Raw genomic sequence first — 18288 nt, 5'->3', positions numbered from 1 at the left:
TCTAAAATCCAGTTGGGATTTTTTTGTTTTGTTGTTCTTTCTAGTGCCTGAATATTAATCTATTTCTTTATTCGTTTTTATAGATTAAAAAAATCAACAGGAATTTTCCCGTAAACCAGCAGGTAAGAAAAAAGAACAATTTGGGTTTTTTAAATTCATAATTCTAATTCTCAGTTGAACTATCTTTAATTGTGTGCTAGCTATTCATTATTCTACCTGAAGAAGTCTCAGTAGATTTTCTTTAGAGAATACCTTGGTGTTTTAACTTTCTCAACTCAAAGGGAATTGGAGTGTTTCATCAAAGTAAGAACATACCTAATCTTTTCAAATTAACTTATTTGATGAAGATATATATACTTTTCTTCAGATTGTGTCTTACCAATTTTACTATAAAACGGGAATGTTGTCGTTATCCTTCACAGAATTAGCCAGAAGAAATCAATGTTCCAAAATTCTGGAAATTTTCTTCTTTTTTGCCTATTGACAAATGCAGGAATAAAAAAATTAATATCTACACTACTGTTTAAACAAAAGATGAATAAAAGTTACCAAGGTAAAACTCAGTACACTGTACAGTTAAGTATGTATACGTTGTGTATGGCAACTATTAATTATAAAATGATAATTTCCACGCAAAGAACCTTTTTAAGGAGAAACAGAGCAACCCGATTCATAAGAAGGAAAAAATTGCTTCCTCATACAAGGAGAAAATATGTATAGGACTGAGCTGTAAACTTGCCTTCAAGAGGATGTATTTGAGCAAGAAAAGTGCTTTCACCTCCCTTACACCAAATCTTTAGTTAGCCAACATATTTCTCAGTTCCCTTTCTCTGGTCCAGCTTTATTTATATGGAATTGCACTGAGTGTAATTCACAAAGGAGGGAGTTACTCCTATTTTGTTTTCTATTTTCTTCATGAAACAATGCACAAATGTAAAAAATTAATGAAAATAATATAATACTACTAATATTAACAATAATAACAACTATATGTGTAAGTATAAATGAAGCTACAATAGATGAAGTTAGTATTTGCATTTGGGAATTTTTGTAATAATTTGTATAACATCAAGTGCAGAGAGTGCAAAGATATGCTCCTATCTCAAAAGAAGGAAGATGATACTGCCTAATGAACAAAAAGCAGTTAATTGGTTCCATTTTCACTGTTATGATTCACCCTGAACTTACCTCTTTGCTTTCATTACTCTAAAAAATAAAGACAAGAAATATATAAAAAACAGTTAAAATGTCCCACCACTCTAGCATATAATTTAGGAATCTCTGCTGTTTTGGAACCCTTGTCACATGGGGTCAACAAGGCATTTTATTCTGCATTAGAACTCCCGTGGAAAGCAAAAATATCTTTCTTGGCTTGAATAGCTGTTTGGCCATGCTCTCTGTCAGGACAGCCTGCAATTATAATGCATTCATCTCTCATCAGCACCAATCATTATACTCCAAAGGAATTACTGTGGAGCACTTCAAGAAACTCAGTCAAAAGGTCAGACTGGAAAGAGAGGCTGATTTGATTAGCAGTGAGACTGGAAAGGTCTTGTTGCCTGTCAAATACTGGAGAAGAAAAAGGTTTACTTATCTCTTGATGTCTGAAATTTTAGGGAACATTGAATTCAAAACCAGATTTCCTTTTTGTCTTACCTTATGTAGAGAGGATTGTAGTTTTTTTATCATAAAAGAAGTTAAGAAAACTCACCTAATTTAAATGAAATAGTTAATATCTTTGAGTAGAGTCAGAAAAGGCTACAAAGATGTAAGGTTAATTTCTGTCTTCATGTTATACATACATATGTGGATTTTAATTATTAAGTAAAAGGGAAGACAGTTGTCAAGCTAGAGTCAACAGCAAGTATTAACACGGTATGCAGAGAAGAAACAGGAAACTTTACTTGTTTTGTCAACACATCATTTACCTCAAAATTAAAATACCATCTCAAATAGTCTTGTCATCTTGATGTTTTAAAATAAAATAAATTTTTATCTGAGAGGTTGAACAGCTAGTTTTAACTTCTTTCTGCAAGCACATAATGAGCATGAAAGTTGTCTTCATCCTGTTATACTTTTTTTTAAAAAAAAAGGTGTGTATATTTAATTTCACTTAACAAATACCCCAGGTTTTTTTTTTTTTAATGAGCACTAGCAGGGCAATTTAAGGTTATTTTCACTTAGAATTTTTATACATACGTATGTGGATTTTAATTATTAAGTAAAAGGGAAGACAGTTGTCAAGCTAGAGTCAAGGAAACAATCCTTAGGATTTCTTCATAAAAATATTCTTGATATGGAGAAGACAATAGGAGCACAGACAGACCCATTAGCATTACAACGAGGAAATACCTGCAAAGGTGTGTAAGGTGCTGCAACTCCAGTAGTGTTATCCAAACATCTCAGTATTGCAGCAAGTTAAAAAGATAAAAGAAAAAGTAATTAGAAAAGACTTGTTGAGAGCACATAATGTGGCAGCTTTCCTGTAATGTAGTAATTGTGGAAGTAGGTTTGTCTGGAAAATCATTAGAAAGATAAGATATATTAATTAAAATGTAAAGATCAAAGGTGATGTGTATTGATAAGAAGATGGTAATTATTTGGACAGCATGAAGTAATAAGAGGTTCTCAGGATGATGATAGTACATTTAATAGTGGTGGAAAAATGATGCAAAAATGCTGGAAGAGGACCCCACAGACAACAAAAAAAAATTGAAGAAGATTGTGGGACAAGAGGGAAATAAAGCTCCCCCTCTCTGAGTTGACAGTGATGATGATAAGAACACTTGAAATGGTAAAAGATAGAAAATTAGATGTGTTTTCTATATTGGAACTGTATGCACTGGATGTAAATAGTAACATTTAAGAGTATAATAACAAGTAGTTGAGAAAAAAAATAATTTTGGACTCAAAATATATTGACTATTTCAAATATGCACTAAGAAATATGACCTTGTCAACAAAATATCCATAAATGCAGAGAAAAATTATATAGACCTCATAGCAAAGAGGCACAAAGACTGGAATATTTCAAGGCTTCAGCCAGAGGCTGAAGTTGATCAGCCAGGATGGGAGTGGAAACATGGGCATGTTTCCTTTTCTTGGAGCTCCTGACCTCTGTTGAGCTGTTACACTGATTACAGCAAATGCCAGCTCCTGCAAAAGCCATCATTAGGCAGGTGAGTTTTGAAAGGCAGCATCGACTCCCTGCTAGCTCTTTCCAAATGACGGGTCAGTAAACTGTGGTGGTGTAATGAGGACAAGCACTGCCCATTTCTTTTCAATTCCCAATCTTTTCATTGTCCACTGTGAATTTGCAAATGTGCTGATCTCAGCTGAAAATTGACTTGATAGCATCTAGAGAAATGAGCATTAGGCAGTCCTTATAAAGCCTTCTGATCCTTTTCAGAGTGAGAAACCAAATGTAGCCTCCAGCTACTAGAGATTTTACTATACATTATAACTCTCATTTTCTATTTGGAATTCACTGGGATTTGGCTTTTACTGGTTGCCATGCCAAGAGGATGAATTAGCAATATCTGGCTTAGATACACAGTGGAATTCAAGGTTTAGGTATAAATCTTACTCTGGCCTGCAGTTCACCTCTTCCTGTCCCTACATGAAGAAGTAAGTAAAATGTTCACCAGCTGCAGATGGGAAAGTCAAAACTTAACATACATGTTCACAAATGTAATAAATAGACACTTGCTTCTCTACTACATGGGCAACACAAGGTTTCACATGAAATAGATAAAAATATCATGGCAGAGGAGTGTATTTAAAACTTTCTTTTCCTATGTTGTATGTCTCATCTCTATTAGGATGAATACAAAGGGTAGAACCTCCACCTTTCATATGCTGAATTCACCAAAAAAAAGTGTAACAGGGAAGAATGCTATAATCATTTTCTTTTTTTTTTTTTTTTGAACACTGTTTCTTTTCTTTCCACAGGTAGCATGAGACTTTTTGAAATATTTGTATATACAGAAGATAGGAAATTTTCATTAAATAGTTTTAGGATAATGTGTCCCTCTAGAATGTTCATGCTTTATGGGAAAAGAATTGGTAGCTGGTCTATTCAAAGTAGACAGTTAATAATGAGAATCTTGTGAGAATGAGAAAGAGAGTATAACTGTGTTTAACTCAGTTTTAAAACAAGGTCATGGCATAATGAACTGGTGCCACACTAAGGCCAGAAACTGGGGTATCACTGTGCATGTCAGATTCCACAGTCAAGAACCCTGTTTTGAAGATAATATTTTTGATGGCCAAGAATGGGGTGATGGGATACATCTGATGGCATTCAAAAATATACATGGTTATGCCTATTTCCTTTACTTCTTATATAAAGTAATAAAAACAGCTATACTCATCTGTACCAGATCAGCTACGTTGTGTCACCTCATATTCCGCTTTAATAGGGTGTTGTCCAGTTTTCCTACAGTTCTACAGTAAGAACAATCTCATTTAAAATCAATTCTAAAAGTCTGACTCAGTGAGCTTATTTAATAAAACCTAACTTATATTTATTATAAAGGTGAGTGCACACAGATGTCATGGTGACTGTCTTGCCCGTCAATCAAGCCAGTGTTCTTTGCTTAGAGACACAACACAAAGAGATGTGTTGCATCTCTGTTGCACCTGAAAAGGTGAATTCCATTGCTCAAGTGAATTGATGGGACTGATAGAACATCTATTCTACTGATAAACACCTGTATGAAATAGAACACATACCTTTCTTTTTCTTTGTTACTAATTGCAGAGTAATAGGCTCTATTGCTGTTGTATTGGCATTTTTAAAATGCAGTGATTAACCAGAGAGTTCTGAAATATGACATGTCCTCAAAAGAAAACAAGTCTGTTCTAGAAGTACATTAAGAGCAGTGGGGTTTTTTTTCCTCTCCTTAGTGTATTTTCTTTTTCTTTTCTTTTTTTTTTCTTCATAATTTTACCTGTCTGTTGAATTAATTATTTTCCGATATTCTCTTCTGTGGTACCTCAGAGTAGCCATCCTGCAGCTCTTGACTGACAGTTACTGAACTTTCAGATGCAGTGATGCATCTGCTCTGTCACCATCTGTTGTCACAGTAAGGATTTGATCAGGTTTATTTTGAAGGAAAATCTCTGGATTGAAGCTTCTATTGTTAAATGATTATAGAAACACACAGGGGAAGCTGAGTTCTTGCTGTTAAATTAAGCAGAAGTGCACAATAGGGTGTAAATTGTGTTGGGCTAATTCCCTGCCATTGTCAGGCATCTATGGCACTCAGCATGGATTACTGCTGCATAACATATACCCTTGAAAGTCTTAAGTTGCTTATTGATACTTAATTGAGCTTTCCATAAAATAAACTGAATATCTTGATCCATATATATCTATCTATATTGAAAAGTTTCTGTGCTTGACATGAAATATTTTTCCCTGAGCACTTTCTGTAATTGTTTTGGATGCTTCTGAGGCAGTCTTTGTTGCAAAAACTATGCTTCATTGGCCAATAAAAGATTTTTCTTCCTTTTTACATTGTAGTCTAGAATAGCTTCTGGACTTCAGAGCATTAAAAATTTTGAAGAGCAATACACATGGTAGGTTGTTAAATATTTTAGGCTGAGCAAACCATGTTGACTTTTGAGAGGAAGGTCAGACAGCTTCCTGAAGCTAGTTGATTACCTGATGAGCTAGATAAAATTCATGTTGTGAGTCACTTGCTGCAGTTATTGGATAGCAATGCTTCTGTCCTAGGGCTGCATACCTTATAGCTCATGAAAGGATGGAAGTAATTGGGACACCTGCTGGAAATTTAGATGATACAAAAGACTGATTAGATCAAGTTCTTATTTAAATCTCAAAATATAAGTCTCAAGCTGTGCATCAAATACTTTCTGCATGTCCAGCAAATTCAATTTTGCCTCAAGTGGAACTTCATCCTCATTTACATATTTTTCTCATTTATTTTCTTGGTTTTTTTTTCTAGTACTAACTCATTAGTGTTACAAGTATTAGCTTTTTTTTTTTTTTTCCCATCTGCAATCTTAATATCTCTCCCTGAAAATTCCTTTCAGTAAGGGCAGTTCTTCCTGACCAAATTCAATGACCAAATCTGTGTTGGCTGTGTGTTCATACTTTAGCCAATACAGGGGTGAATGTACTGTATCTCCACTAAAGGTTAAATAGGACAGGTGAATGAGGGAATTCTATATGCCTTGCTCCATTGTAGACCTTTCAAAGTGAGTGAAATAAACAGACATGTCCCACAGTTGCACAATAAATTGATAAGTAGATAAAAAATTGTTATTTACTTTTGGGTTTGAGAAGAAGAGTTACTAGTTATTGTACATTGGTGCTCCAAACAAATAGACAGATAAATATAAATAAATAAATACATGTGTATTAAAAAATTATATATTTATGCCTATTTTTGGGTGATAGCTATGGCTTAAATGTATTTAACTGTGAAGTGGACAGCCTGATCTACTGCTTCTGAGATTAAGGTACTCTAACCAGATCTTTCACCTTCTATTTACACACTTGGGTGTCATTCTGATCCCACAGGTCTTGTGTGTCTTTCTGTATAGTGCCATAGCTTCAAAAGGAGACATATACCTCAACTGTTAGGTCGGTGTTTAGGTTGGAAGATGAAAGACACAGGTCTGACAGACTGACTTTGTGAGTACTGTAATTTTTAGGTTACAATAAGCTGCTTCCTTTTGCTGCTACCTTTTGCAACAGGATGATCTTAATATCCTAATAAAACTTGATCCTGTCTGAATGCATCCCAAAGTGCTCTGAATCAGAATGCCATAGCAGATGTCATCAGAGGAATAATTGCTTCCTGTTTTGTCATAAGAGTATGACTTGAAAAAATACTTCTTCTCCCCAAAAGCATAATTCTGTATCTATGGTGAGGTCAGACAGTAAGAAATCACTGAGTTTAAATAACAATCAAAGGTATTGCTTTTATTGCATCATTTTATCCCATCTTCTATTTATGCATGACATGACTAAATCCAACTTTAAACATATTTGGATCTGGTATATTGCCATTTATCCAAGAATTGGGATATGTAGCGTAATGGGACAGTGGAAGGGATGCCTGCAATTTAAAGGACAGATTTTCTGCAGGATTTGGATATTTATGATATCTAAGACTGGAAATAAATAGCAAACATTGAACCAAGAAAGGGCCTTTGATTCTACTAGAATGAATGCTTCCATCTTTTTCATGTACCTTTTGGCTGGATGGGATCGCTACTATCCAAACAGGCCAACAAAGCAGCAGGACGTGAAGCAACTTTCAGCATTCTTGATTGGAAATAGATGTCTTAATGATGCATATGTCCTGTTGAATTTCCTGAGAAATGGTAACAGAGAGAGTAAATAAGGAAAAGTGGGAAACAGAGCCACCGTCTTGAGCCTGTCTGAGTTCAAGAAGCTTTTGGACAGTGCTGTCAGGCTCACGATGCTATTCTTAGGTGTGTTCTATGCAGGGCCAGGAATTGGACTGAATCATCCTGGTGGGTCCTTTCCAACTCAGCATATTCTATGATACCCACAAAATAAATAGGTCTTTCTTTTATTTTCTTTTTTTTTTCTTTTTTTTTTTCCGCCAGTTATACTTAGAAAGATTTAGTATAGGTGATATTTTTTTTCTCCAGCCTCACCTTAAATAAGGAATTGTTAATATCTGTAGCTTACAGATATGATTTTTTTCTGTCTGGTCAGATTGTAAGTTTCATTGGAGGCTGAGGCTAGAAATAAAAATGTTGCAATGCTTTACTGTAATGTCTCTTTTATTGCATCAAGTGAGTGTAAAAGTTCCCAGGAATAACATTAATTTTAGTATACTAGAAGGAAGGTGTTCAGTAAGCCTATACACACATTATTCCTTGGGGAATTGTATCATCTAAAGAAATTAATTAGAATCAATGAAGCACATACTTTAACTATAGATTTTCTATTGGAGGAGCACATGGGACTCAAAAAGGCATAAATAAAGTATATTTAATTACAGTTTACTTCAAGAGGAGAAATGAATAACACTTCATTTTTCTCATTACTTATTCTACATCTGTGCAGATGGTTGGTGCTTCAAATCATAGCTTCTGATTGGAAAAATATTTATTCTCTTCAACTTCTGAAAACAGTGGTTAAACAGAACTCTGTGGACTGCAGGTGGTCATTTGTCTTTTCTCTCTCATTCCAATAACAGTCCATGGGATCAGGTATAGAGTTGCTACCTGAATTTCCAAAAATAGTTGATTTTTATAATAGTACAAAACAATTGACAATTTATGGGTTACCTACAAATGAAGAAGGAAAAAAATAATACTGAGAAGTATTAACCACTGAAAATGTGTGAAGGAAAACTGTAAAAATGTAAAATATGTAGCTAATTGCAAATGCAGAAACATCCCCCAGAAATATACAATATTACAACACTTTTTTTTTCTTTCCAAAGAGTTATATGTCCTGATTAGGAGACACTGCTCAGCGAGCGATATCTGTTATATGTAAAGAATATTAGAAAATATTTACTTTTGATCTTAGTGGTTTTGGAAGCAAAACTTAGTAAGTGTGTCATATTTTATGACACAGCAAGTAGAGATTTAGCAGTGTCAGGTGAAAAAAACTGTACTCAGGAGCTGACAACTGACAAAATTATTTCTTTATTTATTTAATAAGAAACATTTTATCTTGTTCGAATATCACTCAGGAATGCTGGGTTGGGAAAAACAAAAAAAAAACCAAAAACCAAACTAGTCAAGTTATGTAGAGTGTGCAGGTCTGAAGGTCTGAGGAGGTGTAAATAGGTAGGCAATTCTGTGCCTGGGATTCTTGCTTTAAAACACGTCTCTGCCTTGATGGCTCTGTTAGTGTGTAAGTACTGAGTGACCAGAGTCACCCGAGCCAACTCAAGAGTACCCACAAAGCCCAGCAGGATCAAGATACAGTAGTGTACAGTTTCTAGCTGTTTTCTGCAAATATACATCCAGAAGTCCTGCTGCTTCCCATTATTTGTTTAACAGCCTACTGTTTGTAGTAGTTGCTTAGTAGAAGCAATAGTCACTCATCACTCCAACCTATTGCTCCCACGCGCCTGCCCTGATGGCAGTAGGTGGAATAATTCAGCCAGCTCTTCTTCCCCTCCTGCTGAAGTAGGCTGCTGTTCAAAACCAGACCCAGACAGTGGGAGAGAATCTGATCCTGTTATGCAAATAGCATCCAGACCTCTGAGCCTGCAAAAAAAAAGCTTGAAAGAATAGATAGTCTCTTGTGAGAGGAGTGACTTCTGGCTAAGTATTAATTGTGAATTTGCATCCATCAATTGTTAAATAATGTTCCTGCAGGTCACTGTCTGCACTTCACAGGGCCTTGAACTATTTTGCCAGTATCTCTTATTCAGTCAGACAGATGGTACCCTTGGAGGAGTTTTTATGTTCTCTTTCTATGGGTGAAGGAGCTTGCTTGTCCCTCTGTAGAACTCTGGATAAAGAGCCTCAACATCTTACACTGAAACTTGGACTTCATTCAGGACACAATCTTAATTTTATGGGTTGCTTCCCTCCATTTCTCATGAAAATGGGATGCTTTATTAAAAATAAAAAAAAAATCATGAGTGCTAGAAAGCTCTGCAAAATGAGTCTCACTTGGTACTTTTTAAAGACTGAGCTTTTCCAATGAAACTGCAAAATTCATGGAAATGCTGAGATGCTAGAGACAAACAACTACTGACAGGCATTGCTCCACTGTCAAAAAGTAAGTGCACAAAGTGAGTTCAGTAAATGTTAGGAACGCTACTACTAATTTCCTGCCACAGGCTGTTGGCAAATGACCAGCTATAGAATCCTCAGGATAGCCTGGATTCAATCTAAACACCAGGAAAATTAAAACCATCTTTATTATAACAGAACCAAAACCCCATCTTGTTAATAAATAGGATATGGAGAGAAGCATGAAAATAATAGTATGTAGAACATACTGAATATAATGTTCTTCATCTAATCATCCCCTAGGAGTTTTTTTAGCTTCTGAAGGGGATATTTTAGCAGTAATTATCCTCTGCCTTGCCTTGCTCTTTCAGAAAGGGACTGCATTCTGGTTCTCTTTCTCAACACATTTGTATTTTAATACCACTGTTTGCAAAGTGATGTTTAAACTAATTCTGGAGTAGCATCATTTTTCTATTCTTTATAATCCAAGAAGAATTTTATTTACTTTAAGAATGTGTAAGAATGCAAGTTATATATCATCACTTTGGCCCTTTACTAGCAACTTTATTCTTGTCTAATCTTACTTCTCACTTCCTTTTTCCCTTCCTCTTCAATCTCTGTAGTATATCAGGGTCCTTCACAAATCATAACATTTTCTCCCCCTGTTTGCAATTGAGAAGGGTTGATAGGATACATCTTTCATTGCTGCATGTGAGCAATGTCTTCAATCTCAAGGGTATTTTGCCTGCAAGCAATCTGTACTAAAAATTCCTTTACAGAGCATATTTTAAGAATGAAATCTCCAGTGAGAAACTTGATACACTGCCCCTCTGAAAATTAAGGTAGATAAAAATGGGGATGTTTAGACAATCCTAGGCAGCTACAGATGGATTATGAAATGTGAACTACTGCATATGGTTTGTATATGGAAATGAAATAATGTGAAACTATAATAAAAACAATGCTGAAGCTGTTTTTCTAAGAGCAGTAAGTCAAGACCACTTTAAAATAGATTCCAAGACATATATGTCTGCTTTGAGATCAAAGATTCACAGCATAATTTATACTGGATGACTTTTTGTAGGTCATCTGGTCAGAATCCTTCTCAGAGAATGGCCTACATAAATCAGATTGCTCTGGACTTTCCCCCATCAGATTGTGACTATCTTTAAGAATGGGGATTTCATAACATCTCTCACCAAGAGAAGTAATTGAGAAAATTAAAAACCACTAAAAGGCATCAATGGTGCCTTTGCTACATAATTTCTTTGTCGTAGTGCAACAAAACAGAGTAAATCTCACTGTCTGTCAAAGTATTTACTCTGGATTTCAACTGCAGAGTATTTATTTGTTTTTATAAAAACAGCTTATTTTTCAGGCTTTTGTGACTGAAAGTTCGAATTCTGAAAGCAGGTGAAAGAGAAAAGCAGTGATCCATAACATTATCTCTATTCAGCTGTAGTGGAAGATCACTGGGACCAGTTTGTTTAAAAACAGGTTTTGTCTGTTCAACTGTTATTTTTTCAAAAGTGGTCTTCATTTCTTTAGTAGATACATTTGAAATGCATTTTGAGTTAAAGGAAGATAGTTTATAAGTGCTGTCTGATTTCTCTAATAAAAAATAAATACTTCTGTTATCTATATCTATTAAATTTATGGATTAATTTACAATTTCTTATTACATTATATGATTTGAACTGAAAGTTTACTGCACTGTTCATTTTTTTATAAATAAAGAAGAGTTATTATCACTTTCTATTTAGAAATTAAGCTTAATTAGACCTATTGCTTAATGGTCTTGAAAACTGTGAAATCATTAGACAAAAGATTATTTGCTGTAGCTAATAAGATACAAAATTACCTTAGGGAGTATTCTTTATTGATTTGATTAAAATTTTATAACACCGCTTGATTTTTTTTTTTCCCTGTTAGCAACTGGCAGTAGTAACATTGATTCTCCAAAGACATTGTGCAGATGCAGCAAAATTTCTCATCTGTAGGTTTCTATTTTCTCTACTTTTGAAAATAAAATTTCAGCTCTTGTTGACTTATTTTTCTTCCAGTTTCATGCATTGAGTGCTTGAAAGAATTGTTTGATTTCTGAGAGGCAATGTAATGCTTGTCTAAAATGTTTCTATTTTTGAAGGTTTTATTTATTTTTAGTATTCTGGGAGTTTATAAGCAGTAATTGTGTTCTCTGAGAGCCCTAAGAAAGTCTTAGGGACAGTTTCAGCTTGCAGAAGTCTTTTTATTTTGATAATGAGACAGGACTGAAAATAACTGTCCTTCGGTAGAAACAGTCAAAGAAATTTTGCAAGCATTAATAGCTATTTTCATCAGTTGCCATTTAAATTATTGAGAATAAAAATGTAAACAAGTACCCATGGATAGATTTATTCTATTGAATATTGATGTTGATTCCATTCAGTAATAAAATTGATTAAATAAAATATTTTAAGTCTAAGAAGGCTTTTGTATAATTACATATATATGGGAATTATTCATTTTCAAGCTTTGTTCTCAGAAAATATTTCTAAGTCAGATCTTGTGAAGTCATTGATACCAAAAACAGGATTTCTCTCAGGTATGTTTATTTTGCTGTGCAAACAGCAACACCAGAGGCTTCAAAGACAACTTTAAGTATACATTGATTATTTGCAGGTTTATTCTTGCTTTGTGAGCACTTTGAAATGTAAACATCTAATTCCATAGAAATGTAATTCTGATGTTATGCGAACTCAAAACATTTATTACTAGGATTCATTTCAAACAACCTATTCCCCACCATCTGTATTTTCTGTGTACTCAGTCGTTTGGGGTTCTTCCATGTTACCATCTCCTTTGGACTGAGTTCAGTAAGCTCAGGATGTGAGCAAGGCAGCTGCATGAGCAGTATGGTCTCACAGAGACAGCCACGTAGCCTAAATTGCACTAGTCCTGTCCAAGTTCTGCTTACCAGTCTTTTTCAGAGAAACAGAAAATCTGAAAGTTATCTGTAGCCAGTCATTGACATCTAATTGAAAGATACTCCTGGGTTAAGTTAGGAATGTTATTAAATGTTTCTGTAAATATTTCACTCGCCCTGGTACTTAAGAAGGATAAATATGTCAGTGGTTTGCTCAGTGGCACCATTAGAAATCTGAAAGGCACTGTCTGGTGGCATGTAATATTCTGATCTTTTTCTCCATTCACCATCTTTCAGTAGTCTACCCTGAGGTGAAAATGATTAATGCGATAGGTTGTTCATCAAAAGGGAGAGGTCATGCCCTCCAGCTTGATTATTTGAAATAATTTTTTTGACCCATTTTTATTTTAGGCATGAAAAATACATGCTGTGTACATTTAGAAGAGGAAAAAAAATGCCATTAATCAAAAGACAAGTCATAAAACCAGTCAAGCTACTAGGCTTCAAAATAAATTATGTTTATTTTTTTTCACATGAGTGCTGAGCTTGCTATATATGATATATGATAACAGTATCATATTGTTATCTATTTTAAACCCCCCAAATCCCCCAAAAATTTCATCGTGGATTAAAATTTGCAGCCTTTCTTGTGCCCGTTCCTAAATTTCACCTCCAATTTCAGGTGAAAAATGAACAGGTAGGAATTAAAAAATGGAAGATTTTTTTGCGTGTTTTTCCATAAAAGAAAGCAGAACCCTACTGGTTCCAGTAATACAATAGTAAAAGGAGGGGGGAATGATGATAGTGTGATGTATAGTATTTATTTTAGTCAGGAAATGTGTGAGACCTGCACATTTTCAAATGTGTTTGCTGAAAGCTGCTCTGTTGAGAGTATCAGTGACGATCTGAAGCCGCTCAGGTCAGCTGCAAAATGCCTCTGATGTCATCAGGAATGCGTCTCCTCAGCTGTAATCCTGGTAATCAAATGAACCTGCTCAGGGATGTTTAAATTGTGTTGATGTGTAAATTGCTCAGAAGGTGAGTTATGTGGTGAGTAAATAAGAAAAGTCTGCAAGAAGGAGAAGGGTCAGTCAGGTGAGGGAGGCAGATTACTTTAGATAGCATGAGATTTTTTTTTCATCATCTAGCTACTATACCATTTAGCAGGAAAAAGCTTGATGCTGTATAAAATGCACACATCCCTTGTGCATTTCGGGGAGTTTTCCACATGCTGGCTAACGACTCTAGTTCATTTTTTATCTTTTTTTGATTACCCAGTCAATATCCTGGAAGACAGGACTAGTGTGAGCTATTTTTGTACTGATTCCTACTCATAATTTCACACACACTCCCAAAATTAATATAGATTGGTATCTAATACTGCAGTTTTCATCCAAACCCATCTTTGGAATAACAGCTGCATAAGGTCTTTCTTGGAAAAAGTCTGTGCTTTCTAAATGCTAATCACGTCTATTAAAATGAACAAATTCAAATTGTAATGAATTTTAAATACACGTAATTGTGCCTTGACTTGAATAATTTAAGAAAGGCAAAAAAATCCCAACTTCTAATGTTGACATTTTATCAAAGGCACACAGTTGCCCAATTAAGGTTCAAATTGACTTTGTCGTTAGAAGAATTTATTTCAATAAACAGCTACTTAGAAGTCTTAAATAAGTAAAATGAGTGCTTTGAAATAAGCTGTGACTGTTAATATGTAGCACTGGATGAAAAACCCAATAAGTGAGCCAAAATGTTTCTCTGGATTAGTAGATTATAACAAGAAGAAGAAACCAGGCAAAGCAACATGCAGTTCTTTACCTGTTTGGAAAACTGTCCTGTATCCAGATGTAGCCATCATTTCTCAAACCTGTGGAGGGAGTGATGGCATGCAGCAGTTGATACAGTCCTGAGTTGTAGAAAGATCCAGTACATCTCATTGGGAATGTGCAAAGTTTTCTCATGGGATGCTGTTGGACGTAACATAAATTGTTCTGCAGGTTTTTCAAACAGCACTGTTAATTTTGGACAGACCTCTATGGAAGTCCAGGCAAGTTTTGCTACTGTAAACATCTGTCTTTGCTCTGATTCTGATGTTGTTTGCTAAGAAAGCAGATGTGCTCTGTTTTCAGTCTTTGATACCAGTTTTCATTTATCTAGATTGTAAGCAAAAAACCTTCTTTCATAGTTAAGAAATATTTTCTGTTTTCTCTGACACGATTTACTTTAAGACCTGATAATATTTCCTTCATTTTTGTGTGGTCATTTCAAAAATAGAACAAGTGAAAGCCAAATGGAAAACCTATACTCAGCATTGGTCTAGTAGCAAGATGACAATGTGAGTTCTTACACAGGAAAAAATTAAGTTGTGAGATACAATACATGTGCAATCTTAGATGGAATAATCTATTTGTAGTTGAGTGGTCCAAAAATATGAAGGTGATCTTTAGACCTGTCGATGATAGTTAAAGTTTTAGTGGACTTTTTTGATGTGGAAGATAAAAAGTCACAGGAATTAAAGAAAAAAGGGTTAGGAAAGATTAGCAGGCTTTTCAAAAACCTGAAAAACAGGATAGGAGACATTTTGACTTCATTTACAATAAGGCAAAATGTTTCTAGCATCCAATCAAAATTTTATGTGATTAGTTCTTCTGTTGACTTTGAATTTTTTTTTTTTTTACTCAGCATACAATTCCTAAGCATTTTCCTAAACCAATTCCTAAGCAGAATAGATTTTGCCAATGATTGCGTTGTGATGACCCTTTTTCTTCCATTTTTTCCCACATTTCCAGTATTGTTTTTTATTGTTTTTCTGCTAACAATTGACTAGAATAAATTTCTAGACTATACAAAAAATTATTTTTAAAAGTACAGAGAAAATTATATTAAAACCACAGCAGAGAGAGTTATCTGAATTTCTCATCCCTTGTTACTTTCCCTCTGTTTGTCTGACATATCTTTGGATTCCATGTTCATCCTGTCACCCTAAGCACAATTTCACATAATGTGAGTATCAGACTTGCAAGATAAAAAGCTGTCAGTGCATCAGTTCTGTTCTTTGAATTGCCTCACTTTTATGATGTCACATAGGTATTACATTTCATTTTGGGGAAATTTTCTTGTATTTTTGTCTTATTATTCTTCCTTAAATATAATGAATTTGGTGTAAAAACTCTGAAAAAGCCTCTCTGATAGTCAAGGCTATTTAAGTCATTTTTAGCAATATATTGGACTAATATAAAATATGGCAATTTATCTTGCTTGATTAGGATGTCTGTGTGATTTAAGAACATACTAAATTACAAGATTATGGATTTTTGACTGAAGAAATTGTCCTGTTTCATTTATCATTTCAATATAGATTTTTCTAAACTGTCCATGATTCAACTCATAAACCATAATGACTTATTGAATCTTTGTTACTGAACCAGCAGCCACTAAGTTAACTAATTTGTGTCACCTTTTGATTTTGAAGAATGAGCTGCTTGAGGTAAGTTAGAAACCAGGAATGCAAAAATTATCTTTCAAATGGAATGTGAATCATAAATAAAATCTGTTTATCAAAATAAAAAAAAAAACAACTAAATAAGATTAAAAAGTAACTAGATTTTTGATTTTATAAAGGAGAATGCTATGCACTGTCTACTTGTGATTAGCATTTTTATCTGTTCATCGTGTGTCTGTGCTAAGCATTTCTTTTCAGAAATGAAATTTCTGGAATTTCATAATTTCATGAAGTGCTATATGTGCCAAGTCCCCATGTGCAGCTACACTGAGATACGGTCCAAAACCCTCAGTCATATATTATATTCATCCTGTATTTCAGTCCATATATATGCATGAACTAATTTTGTGACTTATAGTCCCTTTTCAGTAAATAAGTTTCTCTAAGTTTTTATAGGTCAAAGCTTTTTTAGAAGTCAGAACATCTCCCAGTAACAGAAATGTTTCAAAAATGTCATCTACTTTACCACAAAAGTGAAAATTTTCAACAGTTTCTCACTTTCATTGTATAAAAAATTGCAATATTTTATTTAATTTCACATGTTTAGTATGCTTAGATAAACTGAGATCACTTTAGGAACTTAAAAGTTATCCCAACTCTCAGAGTTATCTATTAATATAGTTATCAAGTATTTGTTTGGTTTTGCCTTGCTTTCCAGAATATAGCCTGTGCTATTTTAATCCACACATGTGAATATGCACATGCACTCAAACAAACTTGAAAATGTTCCTAATTATAATCATACAGCCTTCGCTTTACAGTTCCTCTCTGTGTTGAATAGTAGGTATTGAGCCTGAAGGAGAAATGCTTTTCTGTTAATAAAATTTTTGGTACAGCAGGTTGTCTGGAAAATCAATCTGATTTTTCCTCATGATCTACAGAGACAAGAGACAAATATCTAAGGGACCAATTGCCCTAAATTTCGTGCCTACTTTAGTATTAAGTCAATCAAATGTGGAATATCAATACATCTGCACAGCATGAGTGACTGTATCCTGTTATTGTGATGAATAGTAGATGTAGAAATATGAAAGAGAAAAACACTAAGAAGGGATTATGTACAGTTTTACAGAGATATTAAATATCATCAGGCAAGATGATATCTTACTGTGTGTCCAATTTAAATTAAAGAAATCAAGATGAAACCAAATTAATTCAATTGAATTGATTTTGAAGCGCAGATGTCTCAATTCCTAGAAATTAGCGATTATGCATTTTCTTCAGTTACAGACAGAAAATGTGCCGAACTTCTGCACATAGTAGTACAATTTGTTTATGCTTACACACCTCTTCTGTGTAAATCCACCTCGGTCACTGAGATCTAGAGACTGCAATCGAGTCGGAGGGAAGAGGATCTTATTTATGGATAGCATATGAAACAGCAGAAATGAGAGAAATTTGAATAAACATTGAATTGAAATAATTTAAAACTTCTTTTACTTTACCAGTTAGTTGTTTGTTTGTTTGTTTTTTTTCCTTCTGAATTGTTATTCATTCAGGAATGAATGAGATTTCAGAGAACATGTCTTTTTAGTTATTGCATAAAAATACAGTGTTTAGCATTCTTTTTGATGGTTGAATATTATGGTACAGATCTGTCTTCTTTTTGACTTTTATAAACTTGGTCACCAAACAAACAGATACTTCAACACATGTTCTTCATTGAACCTGAGACTATATGACATTTTTAGTGTTTGATATTGACAAAATAATTAAGTACTGAGGTGTCACTGTAGTAATAGAAAAATGGAGCTTCTCCCTGTCACTGGTTATAGACCATAAAATATCCAAAAAACTGTGACAGAGACTAGTAGTGTTGGTTTCATACAGGGGGATTTCGAAAAAGCTAATAATTTCCAGTGTGTAATGATAAAAAACACAACGTACCCTGTCCCCCACCCCAAAAAAAAAAAAAAAAAAAAAAAGAGAAAGAAAAAGAAAAACAACAGATACACTATTATACAGATGCACTATTATTGAAGAAATTTTGCTGAAAATTCTCTGCCCAAAAGTACGGAAATAGCCTAGTGTAAATGTCTTTTCAAAAGGTACATAGTATTTAAAATCTGAGAGGATAAATCATGCAGTAAAAACATTAATTTTAGGGACATGCATACCACTGGTGCACTAAACAAACTTGTTGCCTTTTTTACCTTTTTGTTACATAATT

At 34.2% G+C, this 18288-nt stretch overlaps 1 protein-coding gene across 1 annotated transcript in view; it reads left to right on the top strand.

Annotated features, from left to right (window-relative positions):
• SNTG1 (syntrophin gamma 1) overlaps positions 1-18288 on the top strand; it is a 309019-nt gene that overhangs the window by 243593 nt on the left and 47138 nt on the right. The window contains exon 12 of the mRNA XM_041473703.1: positions 84-122. Coding sequence (XP_041329637.1) covers positions 84-122 — 39 coding nt within the window. The remainder of the gene's footprint in view (positions 1-83; positions 123-18288) is intronic.

This window comes from Pyrgilauda ruficollis, unplaced genomic scaffold, assembly GCF_017590135.1.
Source record: "Pyrgilauda ruficollis isolate IOZ18807 unplaced genomic scaffold, ASM1759013v1 scaffold30, whole genome shotgun sequence".
NCBI classification, from domain to species: Eukaryota; Metazoa; Chordata; class Aves; order Passeriformes; family Passeridae; genus Pyrgilauda; species Pyrgilauda ruficollis.
Note: the sequence above shows the minus strand (reverse complement) of the source record. Positions and strands in the feature narration are given on the sequence as shown.